The 18858-nt window shown below is 48.0% G+C and overlaps 1 protein-coding gene across 2 annotated transcripts in view; it reads right to left on the reverse strand.

Moving 5' to 3' along the window:
* The window catches only part of BEND4 (BEN domain containing 4), a 31795-nt gene extending 26728 nt beyond the window's left edge, over nucleotides 1-5067 (reverse strand). For both annotated transcript variants that reach the window (XM_081924536.1, XM_081924537.1), the window contains exon 1: nucleotides 4538-5067. In XM_081924536.1, the coding sequence (XP_081780662.1) occupies nucleotides 4538-5000 (463 nt within the window). In that variant the 5' untranslated portion in view covers nucleotides 5001-5067. The remainder of the gene's footprint in view (nucleotides 1-4537) is intronic.
* Nucleotides 5068-18858: the final 13791 nt, after the last annotated feature.

The raw sequence follows: 18858 nt of genomic DNA on the forward strand, positions 1-18858 counted from the left end.
ATCGGGTCACAAAAAAGCAATAATCTTGATCACAAAGCAGCGGCAATAAGAAATTTCTACCAAATGCTAACCCATTTTCTACAGAAAGGTTTAGGCAGGGCATGAAAAACTTTGTTCAGGGGGTGTCTTAGGTTGGCTTTTTTAAAATGTTTATCTAGCAAGAGTATCTACAACAGTTATTACAAAATGAAGAAAAAGTCCCCTTTGGGGGCAGAAGTCATATGTGCATGATGGAGACAAAAAGTAATATAAGAAGCCTATCGTATCAGCCTGTACTGTAAACTTAGGCCATGTTGAGATTTTTGAAATGCAAGGGGTTGGATTAGATGACACTTGGGAATGGCTTCCAACTCTACAGTTTTCTGATTCTATGACTATTCCTGTTGGTAGCATCTCTCCAAGGATGGTGTAGTGGTTAAGAGTGGTAGTCTTGTAATCTGGGGAACCGGGTTCGATTCCCCGCTCCTCCACATGCAGCTGCTGGGTGACCTTGGGCCAGTCACACTTCTCTGAAGTCTCTCAGCCCCACTCACCTCACAGAGTGTTTGTTGTGGGGGAGGAAGGGAAGGGAGATTGTTAGCCGCTTTGAGACTCCTGAAGGGGAGTGAAAGGCGGGATATCAAATCCAAACTCTTCTTTCCCAAGAACCGTTTAAGATCTATTATTATAATCATTTACAAGAGCACAGCTTAGTTTCTCCTTTTGCCAGCTCCTCCCACACCTTGAACCCTCTGACCTTTTCTTTTCTTACATCCATACTTTCAGTTCTATCCTATTACTCACCTGAAGGTTGAATGCACACCAGGGGAGTTAATTTGTTAAATAAGGTCCAAAACAAGATATGCAAGCAAGCTTGTGTTTGTACTTTTGGTAACGGATGAGCATGTTTAGCCTGGAAAGGAGAAGATTAAGGCAGACACAGGGTAGATGCTTTTAAATATCTTAAAGGGCTGCCATGTAGAAGGAGCAGACATAATCTGTCGCTCCTGAGGTGGGTTCAGACTGCAGGGAAGCAGAATCTGGCTGAACATGAGCAGAAACTTCCTAATGGGAATAGCTATTTAACAGTGGAAGAGGCAACTTCAAGAGTAGGTTGTCCTTCTTGGGAAAAACCGAGGGAGACCCTGGACGCTGTAATTGCAAGATTCCACAAGACCAGACCTGATACGTATCAGAATGAGTGGGGAGGCGACTCCCAGGCATCAGAGTAGATCCTGGTAGAGGAAGCAAGATAAACTTGAATGGGGGAAAAAAGCCCAGTCGTTCAGCTTTCCCCTGGTTGCCTCTCTATGGCAGTGCTTCTGAAAATGTGAGTGGGTCCTCTTGGGGACGTGGAGATGGTCCAAGACTCCTAGAAGGCAGGTGCAAATGGTTTTTTTTTGGGGGGGGCGCACAGGGGGACATGGAAGGAGGAAGTCACACAGCCAACAGAGAGCCTTTTCTTGCTACCTCCCAGACTGCTTTGCTAACCATGGGAAGTAGCAGAGATGAGCAGGAATCAGCTGAGGACTTCTGGCTTCCTTCTTCCTCTCCTGCCTCTCTTCCAGGCTGGTTTTTAGAGGGAATCGGAGGCCCAGCCTGCATACTATATGTTTAAGGCAGTATTGTACCACTTTAAACAGCCATGGCTTCCTCCAAAAAATCGTGGGAACTGTAGTTTGTTACGGGTGATGTTAGGAGTTGTTAGGAGACCCTCTACAACTGTCACAGTGGTTTAACTATCAATCCCTCTTCCTAGGGAACTCTGAGAATGGTGGCTCTGTGAGGGCAATAGGGGGTCTCCTAAGAACTCTCAGCACCGGTAACAAACTACAGTTCCCAGGAGACATGACTGTTTAAAGTGTTCTGGTGCTGCTTTATGTGTATAGTGCAGATGGGGGCATGTAGCGGCCACCTAGCCCACTTCTAACACAGAGTGGCCCCAAGCCACAAATTCTTACAACCACTTGTTTTGCAAAGATTTGGTACACTTATCTGGGCACACAGTCAAGAAAGTCTTTTCCAAACTCAGTGAAAATGGTCCAGAATCCTGCTCAGCAATTAGTATCGTGGAAGGGAGTATTGTGGACGACAGCAAGGACTGGTCAGAGGAGACCAGGGGTAGAAAACTGAGGGGGCACACTCCCTTTTGGGGAATATGGGCACTCACTGTCCCTACCTTCTACTGGTAAACCATAATCCCCCAAGTCCCATCTTCTATTAAAAAAAGAGACAAAGTTTCTAGCATTTGTAATATTTTAAGTAGGAGACAAAATGTGCACACAGCATTCTCAATTTTTTTGGTGAGAAACTAATCTGCTGCACATCAAACCTATCCATTCTTAAGGAAATCAGCCCTGAGGAAGGAGAGATCCTGAAGCTGAGGCTCCAATACTTTGGCCACCTCATGAGAAGAGAAGACTCCCTGGATGTTGGGAAAGATGGAGGGCACAAGGAGAAGGAGACGACAGAGGACGAGATGGTTGGACAGTGTTCTTGAAGCTACCAGCATGAGTTTGACCAAACTGCAGGAGGCAGTGGAAGACAGGAGTGCCTGGCGTGCTCTGGTCCATGGGGTCACAAAGAGTTGGACATGAATAAATGACTAAACAACAACAACAAATCTGTTCCCACCTTGAGTGTTTTACTCTCCCACTCCTGAAAAATGTCTGCTGATGCCCATCCTGGGCAGCAACCTTCCTAAGGCCACATGCCCAGGGGGGGAAGCCGGTGGAGCAACAAGTGGGCTATTTTCAACGCACATTCACACACCCCTTTCTATCCTTCATCACACAGGTGAGCAAAAGGCACTGTCAGAGTTCAGGAGGCATTTCGGCCAGAGAAATGGGCAAAGCAGGGTCTGTGAGGGGCATGGCTTTGGAAGAGAAGGTGTAGCATGGAGAGAGTCCTGTGGGATAGACAGAGAGGCACGGAGGACTGCATTTTGACCCTTTGGTCTGAGTTTTCTCACCTCTAGATTAAGTCCTGCTGCTACAGTCCCCCTCCATGCCCTTCTTCCCTCTGGCCTAGCAGCTGTGCGACAAGAGGAAAAATGGTGATACTGAACACAGCAGATTCGATCCAGATGCGGATCCCAACACCAGGAAATGTTCCCCACAATTAGGATCTAAAGCACCCCACAATCTGTAGGGTGTTTTGCACACTACCTCCCAACAGGTAACTTGCAGTCCCCAGAGGCTACTCCCTAGCTTTTCATTTCTAAAGGAAGAGAGTCTAGACTCTCTGGCTCGTAAAACCCTTTATGCAAATTCTTGGAGAGGGCGAGTAGGATGCAGCCTGTGGTTATTCATCAGCAGGCTTAAGGTGCTTTGTGCATGGGCAGAGACTCTTTTTTCATTCCGCTATATATTATCGATGTTTGCCTTCTGGCACTGGAAATTTTAAACCAGTTCTGAGGCTGAGCAAATGTGAAAAGCTTCTGGAGGGCCATGGGTTTGAGATGAAGCTGGGAAGGGAGAGGAAGACCTTCCCTCTAATATTTTAAGAACCCACCCATGTGGGATACTCAGACTTATCACCAACCACAGTTTTGAACCTTCAGCTTCACTCTCTCTTTCACGCACCTTCTGTCAAATTACAATCACTTTCCCCCTCTCCAACTGAGGGGATGCAGCTATATCCAAAGAACCCTCCAGTTTTTAATAGCAGGACAAGCAACTCAAAGCCCAACAGCCAAGATGGATTATAGTCAGCTTGCCTAACGCTTTGCAAGGCCGTTTGCAAGGGATGTCCATCAACATGCAACTCAGCAGCGACAAGACGCCTAAACGCAGAGGCAGTGGCGTAGCGTGGGTTGTCAGCACCCGGGGCAAGGCAAGTAATTTGCGCCCCCTAACCTGTGGATTTGCGCCCCCTAACCCTAACCCCTAGATGTTGCGCCCGGTGCGGCCAGCCCCCCCTGCACCCCCCACGCTACGCCACTGACAGAGGTGACCTCCTTGCTGTGTGAACCAATGGCACCAGTTCCTCATAAGGACTGGTGTAGGGCAGTTGCCAGGAGCATTAGCTAGGGGACTTCCAGTTCCCATCTCACCCGAACAATGAATTATTCCTCTCGTTCTCAATTCCCTCTTTGATCTGTAGTACTGTACAGGGACCCCTGGACCAGCTTATACTGTTGCAAGCGCAGGATTCAATGCCTAGGGGCCAAGGTCCCTTCAACACCCCTCAATAAAATATCTGATGTGGCCAGACCCCCTTCCGAGTTGATGGGTATTGACATTCAAATGGTGTGCCTGCACCGCATCATGTGATTGATTATGCGCATCATGTGATTGATTATATCCTTCAAGTTGGCACCCCGGTCGTTAAAATGATGGCTATCGATCACCCTGAGCACTGCAAACGCGCTCCTCCCGGGTTGTCGTGTGCTCTGCACATGCCCAGAGGCACCCTTGCTACTTTGCACAGCACCCTTCAGAATAAGCTTGGGCGTCTGTTAGAGGGAGGAAGCTGAACTTCTCTCCCCGCGAAGGCATGCCAGAAGAGGCACCACACGCCAACGACCCCGGCCAGCCCCCTCGGCCAAAGTTGGTACCTGCGCTGAGCTCCAGGCTGCCGCTTCCCTCGCTGCTGCCGCTGCTGCTGCTGCTTGCTGCCCCCTGGTGGCCGTGGCCGTACCTGGCCGACGACGACGAAGCGGCGGAGGCAAGAGCCGCTGCCTGGTGTCCCAGCTGCGGAGCCGGCGTCCGGGGCGGGTGGCCCTGCGAGGCTCTGGCGCCGGGGTAGGAGCCGTGCGCCTGGTAAGGCAGCGGGTACTCGCTGAGGGACGACGACGACGAGCCGACGGCGGGCAGCGGCTGGAAGTGCTGCTGCTGCCGCCCGACGCCCGCCCTGACCTGAGGGATCTCCACCATGGTGGGTCTCTCGTAGCGCTTGCTCAGCGCCGGTCTCCGGCTGCTGGGGAAGGTCTTGAGGGCGCTGTAAGGGCTGCGCTGCTGCTTGTAGATCTTGGCCACGCTGGGGCCCTCCTCCGCCACCGCCTGCATCGCCTCCTCCATCGGCAGCGCCCGCTCGCGCTCTCCAGAGCCCCGTCTGCTGCTGCCGCCGCCGCCTTCGCGCTCCGGAGCCCCGTCGTGCGGCGCTGGGGGAGACGCGGGCGGGCGGGGGAGAGTTGGCGGCTGATTGACAGGCGGCCTCGCCAATGCCTGGAGGGAGAAGGGCGGCGAGGAGCAAGCGAGGGAGCCCCCGCCCCGCCCCGCCCGCTAATGGGAACGGCCCGGGGTGGGGAGGCGGGAGCGCCTCAGGGAGCGCGGCGCGCGGCGCTGCTGGCTGCGCCTCAGGCGGCGGCGGCGGCCGCCGCTTTGCCCGAGAAGCCCGCGGGGGCGCTTGTCGGGCGGGCCACGACGAACCCGCTCCGTTCCCTCTGGAGTCAGGGCGCCGCCGCCGGCGCCGACTCCTGGGGCAACTCCGCGGGACTCCCGCGCAAAAGCGCGCCTGGGCTGGCTCAGCGCGGGAACTTTCCCGCGCTCCAGGCCGGCACGTTTCCTCAGAGGCGTCGCGCGGGGGGGGGGAGGGGCGGGCTGAGTTTAAGCGCGCAGAGGAATCCTAAAGAGGGTCCACTCGCGCGCAACTTCACCGCGTTCAAGCGGGAAAGGAAGTTTGACTCCTCCAGCTGCCGCCCCTTATGAACGCGTGTTTCGGTGGTGTGGAGGGTGTACACGGGTCTCGTTTCCCCCTCACGGGACCGGGATCACGCAGGCATCTTCCCGACGACCTACTTGCCATTCACCCCGGAGCCTCTCGCGTCTCTCTCATCTCTCCTCCCTCCCCCCCCCCCGCCTCGATTTCGCGCCCCTCGGCCCCCATGTTAGCGATGGGAGATAAAAGTGTTCGGGGGCTCCAAGGGAACCGCCAGGGCCGCCGAGAGCGCGGCGCAGAGGACATTTTGTTTCCCATTATGCCCGAGCCGCTTCCTGGCGAAATCGGAGAGGCGGCGGGGCTGTAACTCAAGCATGTCAGATTTCCAGGAATCCGAGAGATTAATCACGTCGCTCGACGTGATTTGCACAAAAGGAGCAGGAGGAGGGAGAGAAGAAAGCGCGCTCGTCTTCCTTGGCCTGGCCAGGCGAGGCGGGGTTGGATTTGGTCTTTTCTTTCTTCCGAAACTCTTTCGACTGGGCGGGACACGTGGCTGCCTGGACCCCCGAACTCCCAAGACCCGAGAAGAAGAAGCATCGGCTCTCCGGATTTCTTTGCTGAAGAATAACGGAGATCTCTTTATATGCCTGTTGTCTTTGTCCAGGGAGTTTTCTTGGCAGGGATACTGGAGTGGCTTGCCCGTTCCTGCTCCAGGTGGATCGCGTTTGGACAAAAGTCTTCACTATGACCTGTCCATCTTGGGTACCCTGCATGGCATAGCTCATAGCTTTTCTGAGTTATTCAAGCCCCTTCATCACGGCAAGGCAGTGACAATGACAAACCTAGGAGCATCTTAAAAAGCAGAGACATCACCCTGCCAACAAAGGTCCGTATAGTTAAAGCTGTGGTTTTCCCAGTAGTGATGTGTGGAAGTGAGAGCTGGACCATAAAGAAGGCTGATCGCCGAAGAATTGATGCTTTTGAATTATGGTGCTGGAGGAGACTCTTGAGAGTCTCATGGACTGCAAGAAGAACAAACCAATCCATTTTGAAGGAAATCAGCCCTGAGTGCTCACTGGAAGGACAGATCCTGAAGCTGAGGCTCCAGTAATTTGGCCACCTTATGAGAAGAGAAGACTCCCTGGAAAAGACCCTGATGTTGGGAAAGATGGACCACACTGTGGGAGGCAGTGGAAGACAGGAGTGCCTGGCGTGCTCTGGTCCATGGGGTCACGAAGAGTCGGACACGACTAAATGACTAAACAACAACAACATAGCAGCTCCAGCCTGGGGAGAAATGGCTCAGGGAAGAAATTTTCAGCCACCCAGTCTCATGTTCATGGTCTGCCATTTCCTGTCTCTGCACGGGGGGTGCCAGCTTGAATAAAATATTGGTGGGCCCAGGGAATCCCCGCCTTGCATAATCGATCACATGTCACAGTGCACACACACCATTTGAATGGCAATGGCCATCAGCTGGGGGGGGTGATGGCCCCTTCAAATATTTTATTAGGGGTCCCGAAGAGACCCATCGCCCCCTAGGAGTTGGCTCCTATGCTCTACACTTACACACTCCAACATCCCCCCACCACCTTTATTTCACTGCTTTCATTTATCAGGTTCACAATTAGCCCCTTGGCTTTTGAAAGTCAAACCACAGGCTGCCCGACTCCTTGTGTTATTCCAGGTGTTGCCCCGTGGAGTTTGCTAACCTGCTTCTGTGGTGGCATCTCATAGGAAGGTAGGAAGTGGCCTCACACGGAGTCAGACTGCTTGTCTGTCCGGCTCACTACAGTATTGTATGGTGGAGGCTCTCTAAGCTTTCAGAGGGGAGGGATCTCTTCCAGCCCCACCTGGAGATGACTGGGGCATTCGGCATGCAACGGGGATGCTCTAACACTGAGCTGTAGTGCTTCTCTTATTTCAGCTAATTCTAGTGGTGCAGCAATGCTAGCACATTTGCAAAACTAAGCAGGGACTGCTGTGGTTTCAAATTGGATGGGGAATCACATGTTGAGATTCTTGCATTACAGGAGGTTGGTCCCTTCCAGTTCTATTATTCCTCTGGATCTAATGGAACAATTGATTCTATCCTGAGCTGTGGCCCTTCTCTTGGGTTCATCTAATTCCAATTCCTCTAGATCTTATAGAAGAATCGATTCTGCTCATTTAGGTAAAGGTAAAGGGACCCCTGACCATTAGGTCCAGTCGTGCACTCATCTTGCTTTATTGGCCGAGGGAGCCGACGTACAGTTTCTGGGTCATGTGGCCAGCATGACTAAGCCACTTCTGGTGAACCAGAGCAGCGCACGGAAACACCGTTTACCTTCCCGCCGGAGTGGTACCTATTTATTTACTTGCACTTTGACGTGCTTTCGAACAGCTAGGTTGGCTCATTTGGTAGGACCCAGCTAATTTTAGTTCCACCGACTTCTAGGGAAAGCGAAGGAGGTGCTTAAGGCTGCAACCCTAACCCCATTTATTCACCTATCCTTGTTACACACACACACAGAGAGAAACAAAATATGTGTTTTTGGGGGTGGGCATCGTGGGGGGTAATGAATTCCTGGCCATTCAACACTGCATGGCCAGGCAATAAGGGCTCAGTGACAATGCTCAACAGTAAAGTAAAGGCACTTACATTTCAACCACAGTTTCCCAGCAGGTTCATTCTCTACAACACTGTAAACCAGGGCCTTGCCAGCGAAGGAGCTGCTTGCAGGGATGGTGCCACGTGGGCAGAAGGGCACTCACAGGGAACCAGTGTTCAAATGACCAGCAAACCTGTTGGTGTGGAAAAGGCTGAAGAATGTGCATGCCTTAAGTACTATATTGTTACAGCTGACAAGTGAGATGACAATCTTTCCTTCTGGGCTTTTTGTTTGTTTGTTTTTCTTTTAGCCTAAAGCTAAAGATGCTTCAGTGAACCTTGACAGCTAGATGATACTTGCTTATATGACCATTCAAGGGTTTTGGTGACCAGTAGTTACCATTTTCTAGGCACACCACACTTGGCTTGGATGGACACTGGAGTGAAATAGTTTGGCAGTAGGACTATAGAAAGAAGGGGGCAGGAAGGGAAGGGACTTAGAAGCCCAGCGATGGATTGCAAGAATAAGCCTCGTGTACCAAAGACATGATGTTTGCTTTGAGGGGAACTGATGTGGCTTCTTGCAAAGCAAGTGAACATCTAGGTTTTAAAGGTGGAAGTCAATTACATACTAGCAAATTCAAGATGCACAATTAAAAAGTTGCACCACAACCCTGCTATCCCTTTAAATAATAACTTTTTGCAATAAGGAAAGTGATGTGGAAAGTGATGCTCTGGAAAGAGTTGGGATAACAACTTTCTTGAATCAACGTCCCTGCTAACAAATCAGTTGAGTGTTCTAACATGCCTGCAAACTTTGTGCAAACAAATATGTATGACTCATTAATAAAAAGTAACCTGGAAGTGACTTAGCAATGACTGACTGAGTCTTTTTCTGTCCCCACCCCACCCCCAATGCTCAGCTTACAAAAGCACCCTACTCTAATACTCTACTCACAGGGAAACTAACTGTGTAATAAACTTCTCCTGGAACTTCCTTTGATTGGGAAGCTGGGAGAGCTAAACGATTTTAGAAGAATTGGGGGCAGGATTTACATCTTATGATGTAAGAAACAGCCATAAATAGACTGGGGAAAATTATAGAAATTCACCACATGTACAACTTTGAAAGAGAGTTATATGGAAATGATGTGCCAATGGTATTTAACTTCTGTCAAATTGGCAAAAAATTATAGAATAAGTGCTGGAAGTGTAAAGAGAAAGAAAGTACATTTTATCACATGCGGTGGAATTGTAAAGTAATTAAAAATTATTGGGAAATGATATATAATGAACTGATGAAGGTGTTTAAAATAACCTTTGTTAAAAAACCAGTAGCTTTTCTATTGGGTATAATACGACAGGAATTACCAAAAGAGCGGAAGAAGTTGTTTATGTATTCTACAACGGCGGCTTGGATTCTATTAGTCCCAAAATGGAAGGAAGACAAGAAAGGAACGGAAGAAGAATAGCAAGTAAAGCTTATGGAATATGCAGAAATGGTGAAACGTACGGAAAGAATAAGAGACAATGATAATGAAGAATTTAAAAAAGATTGGGAACCTTTTATGTTGTGTTTACAGAAATACTGTAAAGATATGGACTCACTAGCAGGGTTTGATTAAACACAAGTAAGAAAATAAGATCAAAGGTTAAGTAAGGACAACATGGAATGAAATGGACTGTAAGATGTAATCATGAAGGAAAATTTGGTATAATACTGATAAGAAAATAAGAGTATTAAAGTGCAAGATTATAAAAATAAGATAATAATTAAGCAGAAGTAGTAAATATTTAAAGAACCAGAAGGGGAAGTTGAGGGAAGTCATGGGGGGTGTCTTTTTCTTTTATATGACAAATGTTATATTGTGTTATTTGATTGAATATAAAACTGTAAAAAAACCAATAAAATCTTAAATAAATAAATAAATAGGAGAAGCAAATGACCTCACACCTACCCGTACATCCTAAGGATTCGAGGTTTTTAAAAACGAGTGGAATTTTAACTGTTTTCTGTTATTAAATGAAATAAAACAACAGAATAATAGATTTTTATTTTTAAAAAGGGACCCAGAAATTCAGCATTCGTTGCTTTATATGCTTTCATCTTTCTAGGAAATATTATGAAGTAGTACATGTTTGTAGTAGATCGAAAAAGACCCAGTCTAGACATGGGCTATCAATCATGAAATGTGTCGGTGTCTGGAGGTACAGTATTCAAAGAACAAAGCAAGTACTCAAAGAACAAAAGCCATTTATCTCTACCTTCATAGCAGTGGGTAAACCTCAACTGCTGATGGAGTACAGAGGGCAAATATGATTTGCCCCCCACCCCCAACACGTCACTGTTATGCACAGGCTGCATTTAGCAAGTGTGATGGACACTGCAATCGACAACTGCTTCCAACCCCCCATCCTAGTTTGTAATCTAGATGGATTTTGAGCAGACTAGCCGGCTTTCCCTTCCCGAAGCATTTAACTTTCGCTAGCTAATTGAAGCCTAGCCCAGTTGCTCCTGTTTATTAATCACAAAACAAAAATAGTCAGGAGGATCAAAAAGAAAATGAACTGCAGAATCCACTATTTCAGCAGCTCTTGATAGACATAAAATGGTATCAAAGAGCGGCATTCCAAACCATAGGCCTTCAATTATGATAATGAGCCTAACGAGGAAATGAGATTGATGCAGCAATTCTATTCCTCCTCCCCCCCCCCCAATCCCCTGTGGTTACAGATTATTCAGTGTTTGTTTCTGTTTTTAACCTCATTGGCGATTCTAAGCTATGAGGCAACACTGGAGATTGGATCAATCGGGTGACTCTGAAGCCCAGAGGGTTATGCACCTGAACTAAGCACTATCCCCCTTTCAATATTTTATACAGGTTTCCATTTGGGATTGCTACCTTCTGCCCAGTTGCGTTGTTTGCCAGCACATTCTGGGAGAAAAGAGATGGGGGATGGAGTTAAGCGTTAGTCATACTAATCGCATCCTATGCAAGAATTGGGGTCTTGCCGATGTTATATATGTCCAAGTTGTTTCTGGCTTGATTGCTGCAATCTGCTCTTGGTGGAGCTGCCCTGGAAGACAGTCCGGAAACTGTAGCTTCAAGGAGAAATGGCCATAGCTTAGTGGTAGAGCACCTGCTCTGCATGCAGGTTCAATCTCCAATCTCTTGATGTAGAGAATTGTCATAGACCGGTTGGATGCAGAGGAATGGTGGGAGGAACAGGAGTGGATCAGTTCTGTTCTTGTCATCTTCCAACAAGGGCTAACCTCCTGCACTCGCAGTCCATCCCTCCAAGCAAGAAGAAAAAAAGACCTATCTGTCCTCTCCTGGACCAGAAGCCCACAGGACATGACGAGGCAACAAAGAAGGGAAGCTGCAGAACCTTGGAGAGCGCCAAGTGAGCGGCTTCGCCAGACAAGGTCTGGAAAGGAAGAGAACAGAAACTATCACCCCCTCATAGCCTCCTGACCTTTCCTGAAAAGTGGAATGACTTTAAAAAGCACTCCTCTGACCAGCAGCCCAGTAACACTTCCCTCGTTTGTTGATTACCTCTAGGCTACATTGACGGTGTGGAGCAGGGGGTTTCTCAGGAGTTTTCCTCCCCACCCCTAAGTCAAGGTGCAAAGAAACGAAAAACCAAGGTTAGTCAAGTTATTCTGGTAACTGAGAGAGAAAATTCCACAAGTGCCTCTCTTTTGGAGTAAAAATACAACAGCAAGAACAGCAGCAGCGTCAAATTAAATGATTGAAATTGAAATACTTTATTGTCACTTGTACAACTTGTATACGGTGAGATTACATGAGCACCCCCCCACTCAGCTCTCTTAGTCTTAATTCCCCTCGTTTACTGACGCACACCCACCAAACCCGAAAGTCAGTTGCCCTGTTGTTATCTTTTTATTCAGCAGCCTAACAGCCCACAGAGAGAAGCTGTTCTTTACCATGTTGGTGCAACTAATCATGCTTCTATATCTTCTGCCCGAGGGCAGGAGATCAAGAAACTGCCGGCCAGGATGTGAACCATCCCTCAGAATTTTCCTCACTCTCCTGAGGCAACGTTTTTCCGCAATGTCATCCAGTGGATTGACATTGATTAATTAATTGACAAATTAAGCAATTAACCATTTGATATCCTTTTGTTATACGGTCATACTTTGGAAGCTGAACAGAATCCATTCTGGAAGTCCGTTTGACTTCCAAAATGTTGAGAAACCAAAGCGCAGCTTCTGATTGGCTGCAGGAAGCTCCTGCAGCCAATCAGAAGCCCTGTTGGAGTTCGGTTTCCAAAAACAGCTTGCAAACCAGAACAGTCACTTCCAGGTTTGCAGCGTTTGTGAGCCAAAACGTTCAAGAACTAAGCCAAGGTATGACTGTACTCCAAATCTGTTGCCTGAGGCAGCAACTTCACATTGCCTAATTGTAGAGCTGGCCCTAAGAGGCTGCTGACATTGGAAATCAGTTAATGTATATGGCAGAACTACCTAACAGACATCTTTGTAGGTTGTTTTTCAGTTTAACCTCTGAATAAGCACAACCTAAAAGGGACATGGGTGGCGCTGTGGGTTAAACCACAGAGCCTAGGACTTGCCGATCAGAAGGTCGGTGGTTCGAATCCCCACGATGGGATGAGCTCCCATTGCTCGGTCCCTGCTCCTGCCAACCTAGCAGTTCGAAAGCACATCAAAGTGCAAGGAGATAAATACCTTCTCTGGTGGGAAGGTAAACGGCGTTTCCATGTGCTGCTCTGGTTTGCCAGAAGCGGCTTAGTCATGCTGGCCACATGACCCAGAAGCTGTACGCCGGCTCCCTCGGCCAGTAAAGTGAGATGAGTGCCGCAACCCCAGAGTCGGTCACGACTGGACCTAATGGTCAGGGGTCCCTTTATCTTTAAGCACAACCTTGAGACACATTCTCTTTTGTTTCTGACTCTGCAGACCCCAATTCTGGCATTCATGGCAGAAAGCATGGATAGGCTCATGTTCAGAGTGTCATGATGTTAGGGCCTGGCATTTTAATCCAGCACCTCTGCCTCTGGTACTCTGTCCGGTCTTGCATATCTCCGGTGCTCCCTTGTCATCTTGGTCGGAGCCAGAATCCTGGCTCCTGCTCAGGGTGCTAAGGCCAGCACTTTGGGGTAGTTCTATTAGTTCTTTGCCATATATACCTCTGTGGCTTTGATTAATGTAACCTTTATTGGGGGGGGGTATTTTTAATTCCTGTGGGGTTCTCAGTTGACAAGAAGCCATCACATACTGGTAAATTAATGTAACTCAATCTGGCCTTAAATGCATGAGTGTGTTTTTTCGTTGTTTCTTCTTCTTCCTGAAACTGTAGCAAATTGAATACTTGGACGGAGTAAACAAAAGCAGAGGAGAATAATGGAAGGAGAAGGCGAGACTGTGTGTTTGTAAAGATCATGTTGTCTGAGGAAAAGAGGAGCGTGCTCCCCTGAAAACCGACGAATGGATGAATGAATTATTTAAAAATAGTCGAAAGGGTATGCAAGGAAGAAGTAATGGCTCTGACACCAGATGTGGGGGCGGGGGGGGGGGCGGGAGATGAATATTTTAAGGGATCCAATTGTGAACATATGGGAAAGCTCATTGTATCGAAAGACGGCAAATAAAATGCAGCTTGGAATCTGGGGAGCCTGACTCGGCTAAATGAAACAAAGTGGTGGCTGAAGGGGGTTCATGCCAGGCTTCAGGGCAGACACTGCAGACTTGGGTAAGGGCAAAAATTAAATAAATTTGACACTGTTCTAATGTACCACTGTGTGGTGTTTTGGGTAGAACAGAGGGAAGGCAAGGGATTCATGGGTGGCAAAGACTCTGGAGCTCCTGCCCTTTCTGAAAACTTGGGGTGAGGAGGCTTCCATTGGGTCCTTTCGGGAAAGGGCCGTAGTTCAGTGGCAGAGCATCTGGGTTTAATCCCCGGCAACTCCAGGTAGGGCTGGAAAATATTTTCCTCCCCAAACCCTAGAGCGCCCCTGCCAGTCGTTGCGTGGTGATTCCCGCCTCCCATCAGTTGGAATAAATGAAGACACAGGACACCGTAATTTTAGGTTAATGGGCGAAAAATGGTCACAACTTTATTGGTTACAGGTAAGAGCGTTATTGGCTTTAGGCTTTGGTCCTATCAGACTATCTGGCATGAGAACCAGAAAGGGTTAACACCAGCAGGGGGAGCCCCTGAGATGCACATCCTAGGGGTCACCGCTCCGGGGCGCACTTTAGGCCCTAGCCTCCATAGGTTTCGGACGAGGCAACGCCCCCCAGAATCCTTTACCGGACTACCCTTCAATATTTGGGGGAGGTGATAGCACTCCCCCCCCCATCTCATCAGCATAATAATACCCCTACCAATGCCTAACCGCCAAAACCAAAGGCATTGTGATGATTTGCTACGAGGTAGGCGAAAAAACCAAATGGCTTTGATTCAGAGCCAATAAGCCAAGTGGAAAAATTCCTACTAGGCCCCTTGCGGTGACCAACCGAGGTCCATAGCAAGGTCAGAGGGAAAACCTAGAGGGTGGGTGGGTGGGAAACCACAGCTGGGGCGAGGACGGAAAGGGGAGATCCCGGGGCTGTGCCGGCCTTAAGTGACCCAGGCCACGCCCCTTCGGCCAGCTGATTGGCTGGCCCTGGGGCTGATGCGGCCCGAGGATTCCCCAGGCCACGCAGGGCTGAAGCCAGCCCCACACATATGTTGGGGGCTTGAGCCTGCAACTCCACCCCCTCCTTATGTCGGGAGTGACTTTGTAGGCAATATTAGTCCCATGGTCTGACTCAGAATAAGCAGCTTCCAATGTTCCTTAATAAAGCTGCTGGCCAGTCGAAACATCACAAAAAAGGCAGATAAAGTTCTTGCCTCTGTAAGCACTGCACCCAAACACATATAAATCCCGGTATGCCCCACAGAGAGCCTCAAGATCCATAAATAGCAACACCCTAGAGGTCCCAGGCCCTAAGGAAATTAGATTAGCCTCAACCAGAGCCAGGGCCTTTTCAACACTGGCTCCGGCCTGGTGGAACGCTATACCTCATGAGACCAGGGCATGTAAAACAGAGTTGTTCCGCCTGGCCTTTGGCTTGGAGCCAATTTGATTCCCTCCCCCTCTTTCTTTTTTCTTTTTCTTTCTCCTCCTGCGATGAGGCTACATTTTAATATTTTAATGTTTCAATATTTTAATGCTGTATTTTAACTTTTTTTTTAAGTTGTATTCATTCAACTTGTTTTCATTATTGCTTGTTAGCTGCCCTGAGCCTGGCCTTGGCTGGGGCGGGGTATAAATAAAAATTATTATTATTATTATTATTATTATTATTATTATTTAAGCAGATGACCGTGACTCAGTAGTAGAGCACAAGCTTTGCCTGCATAAGAGCCCAGGTTCAATGTCTGGCATCTCCAGCTAAAGAGGATCTGGTAGCAGCTGCCTGAGACCAGGGGAGGACATGAGTATTATGTGGCCCTGAGCTAGCCCAAAATTTGGCACCTCTCCCACCAGCCCTCGCACTGTACCAGGCCTTGGGAAGGAGATGAGAGGGCTCTGGCAGGGTCCCTGAGCCCTACTACCTCCTTCCCAAAGCTGGGAAAGCACCAGCTAGGCTTGGGGAAGGAGGTTGGAAGACACTAGGACTGTGATGGCCTGGGATTCGGACTTGGAGGCTGAACCTGAGAAATCTCAGCCTGCACAGGAGTCCCCGCCTCCAGAACCAGCTGAGCCGGGGCTGGGGCCTGAGCCTGAAGGGTCCTCACCTGTGCTGGATCCTCAGGTGCAGGCACCAGCTGAGTCTGCTCTGGCTCCTGAGGTGAGGGAGGACCCATTGCCTGCAGGTGCTCCACTCTCAGCCCCGTCAGGGGAAAGTGAGGTTGCCTCTGGGTCCCGTAACCCTCCAGCCTCTCCTGAGCCACAGAGGCTCAGGGCAGAGAGGCAGAGGGAACTAAGTTCTCGCAGGAGGAGTGCTCCTGACCTCACCCGACTCCCTGCCTTGGACCCCGCTTCAGCTTTGATGGACAGCCTCCATACCGCACCCTTGACCTCGGACTGGACTTGGACCTTGCCGCATGGTAACACTCAGGACCAGCACAAGGACCCTGCCAGAGCCCTCATGCCTTCTTCCTGTAGCCAGGCAAGTGCTTACTGGTTGCCCTCTCCACTCAGTGCCCAGTGCAAGGGAACCGGTCACACTGCTCCAAAACCACCTCTGCTGACACCTTGGAGAGCATTTGCCATGTAAGAGTTGACAAATGTTGGGCAAGATGGACAATATACATAAATCTCCAACTCCTCGAAAGATTCCATCAATGGTGCCTCCGAAAGTTTTTACACATCACTTGGGAAGACAGGCAAATAAATGCCAGTGTAGTGGAAGAAGCAAAGATCACCAGTGTTGAAGCAGTGATTCTTCAACATGAACTTCGTTGGACTGGTCATGTTGTGCGGATGCCTGCCTGATGATCGTCTTCCAAAGCAACTACTCTATTCCCACCTTAAAAATGGAAAGTGTAATGCTGGCGGTCAACAAAAGAGGTTTAAAGACTCCCTCAAAGCAAATCTAAAAAAATGTAGACAACTGGTAAACACTGGCCTGTGAGTGCTCCATTTGGAGAACAGCCTTTACCAAAGGTGTCATGGGCTTTGAAGACACTTGAACTCAGGATGAATGGGAGAAACCCTCACTATGATCAACTCCCATCCGGAAACCTATGTCTCCACTGTGTGGATCCAAAATTGTCCTCCACAGTCACTTATGGCAAAAGTCTCCTGAGCCAGGTCCATAATTGAACTTCTGGAGCTCTTGGGAAACCTGCATCACACAAAAGCTTCAGAATTTTTCACTGTCTCAGATTAATTTATGAGCCAGGTAATGTCTTGTTGACCATTTCTTTTTTTATCCTATCATGCCTGAGAGCACATGGCTGGCTTTAGGATGTTAAAAGTGTGCTTATGGAAGACAATCTAACTTGGCTACGATCACCAAAGAAGAAGAAGAATCCATTTGTGTCTGGACTGTGATGAAGCAGTTATGGCTTTGACCCTATATAGACCTCCAAAGTCCACAAAGGGGTTGGTGGAGTGGAACCATCATTAGGCTACTAGGCAGTCACCTATGACACAGAGCTCAGAAGGGCACAGTTTTATACAGATTAGCTTTTACTTCTACTTTATATTTTGAAAAAAATTATCGTTTTTGAAGTAATTCATGCATTAGAATGGTTTCTTTATGTACATATGGAAAAACGCACTTAATTTTAAATGTCACAGTCGCATCTTAATCTTATTTAGAAAATGTCTTCATTTTTCCAGTGAGCAACGGCTGATGAAACAACAACCATCTGGACTCAGTACTGCAAACGTAAGGCAGAAAAAGCTGAAGAGCAAGCTATGCAAGAGGGGTTCTTCCTGAAATGCCTTTGTACACAGAAAGCAACTGAAGATCAAGACTATGGCTATACTCTTGTTGCAACTAGTGCATAGCTGCCAAGCGTCCCTTATTTGGCGGGACAGTCCCTTATCCCAGGGCCATGTCCCGCTGCTGTCCCTTATTGATGATGTCCCTTAAATAAGCTACTGAAGGTAATGGGGCCCTTTCTATGTCCAGCTGTCCTTTGTCAACAACAAATTGTTGCTTTTTTGTGTGTTGAATATATGCTATATGGTAATTTATAGGACCTAATAGGTATCTAAAGCCATTTGCACACAACAAAATCTGTATTTTATCAAAGTAATTGTTGATTCCTTATTTTGGCTGCTGATCCCTTATTTTCGAGGCTGCTGGTCCCTTATTTTCAAATCTGTAAGTCGACAGCTATGAACTAGTACCGAGGGAGTTAAATGTGGTGGTGCTGCTGCTACGACAACAACTGAGATAAGCTCTAAGATGGAAGTTTCACATATGGGAGATAATTTAGGGAAACAACCCAGAGGAAAAAGAAGGTATCAAGAAAAGTGAGAGTGCTGCAAAGTCTGCAAAAGAACTGTGCCTGACTTGAATTACAGTGACCCTGCTAATTGGCCTAACCATTGCAGCGATAATTTGCAATACAACATGGACCACAACAGGTTGTATCGCATATTTCCCCAAAGACTCGAAAAACAAGATTTTCTCCTATGCGCTATAAGAGGAGACTAGCAAATGGTGAATAAGTGTGCCACCAATGGTTGCTATATTCATCCTCAAAAGTTGTGGAGGTGTTTTCGGTTTGTTTTTGTTTTTTTGCTGAAAGTTGTTCAGCAAAACAGAAAAGGTGCATCAACCCAAAAAGAAATAGGTTCAAAAGACTGGAAGAACATTGGAGCAATTCTGTCTTCACATGAAAGGAATACTGACCATTGAGAAAACTATCAGACCTGGGGAGAACTTGAATTGTGCTTATCTAAAGGGGGGGGGGACAACTGATGATATTAACCAGCAGAAAATTAGGCAAGAAGAACAACGTTGGTGACAAATCTTGGAATGCTTTATTGCTTTGGTCAGAGTTCTTGGCATGCGATTGTTGGCATTACATGGTACAACCGATGACTTGGACAGCGCTAAAAAAACGAGGGTTTTTTTTAAAAAAAGTTTGTGCAATACCTAACCATTTTTTAAAATCCTATCATAAATGAACATTTGTACAGAGTTAAAGATCAAGAAGCAATGGTTCACTACTTAGGAAAAGATACCCACAACG

This window comes from Podarcis melisellensis (genome assembly GCF_964234715.1).
Source record: "Podarcis melisellensis genome assembly, chromosome: 9".
NCBI lineage: Eukaryota > Metazoa > Chordata > Lepidosauria > Squamata > Lacertidae > Podarcis > Podarcis melisellensis.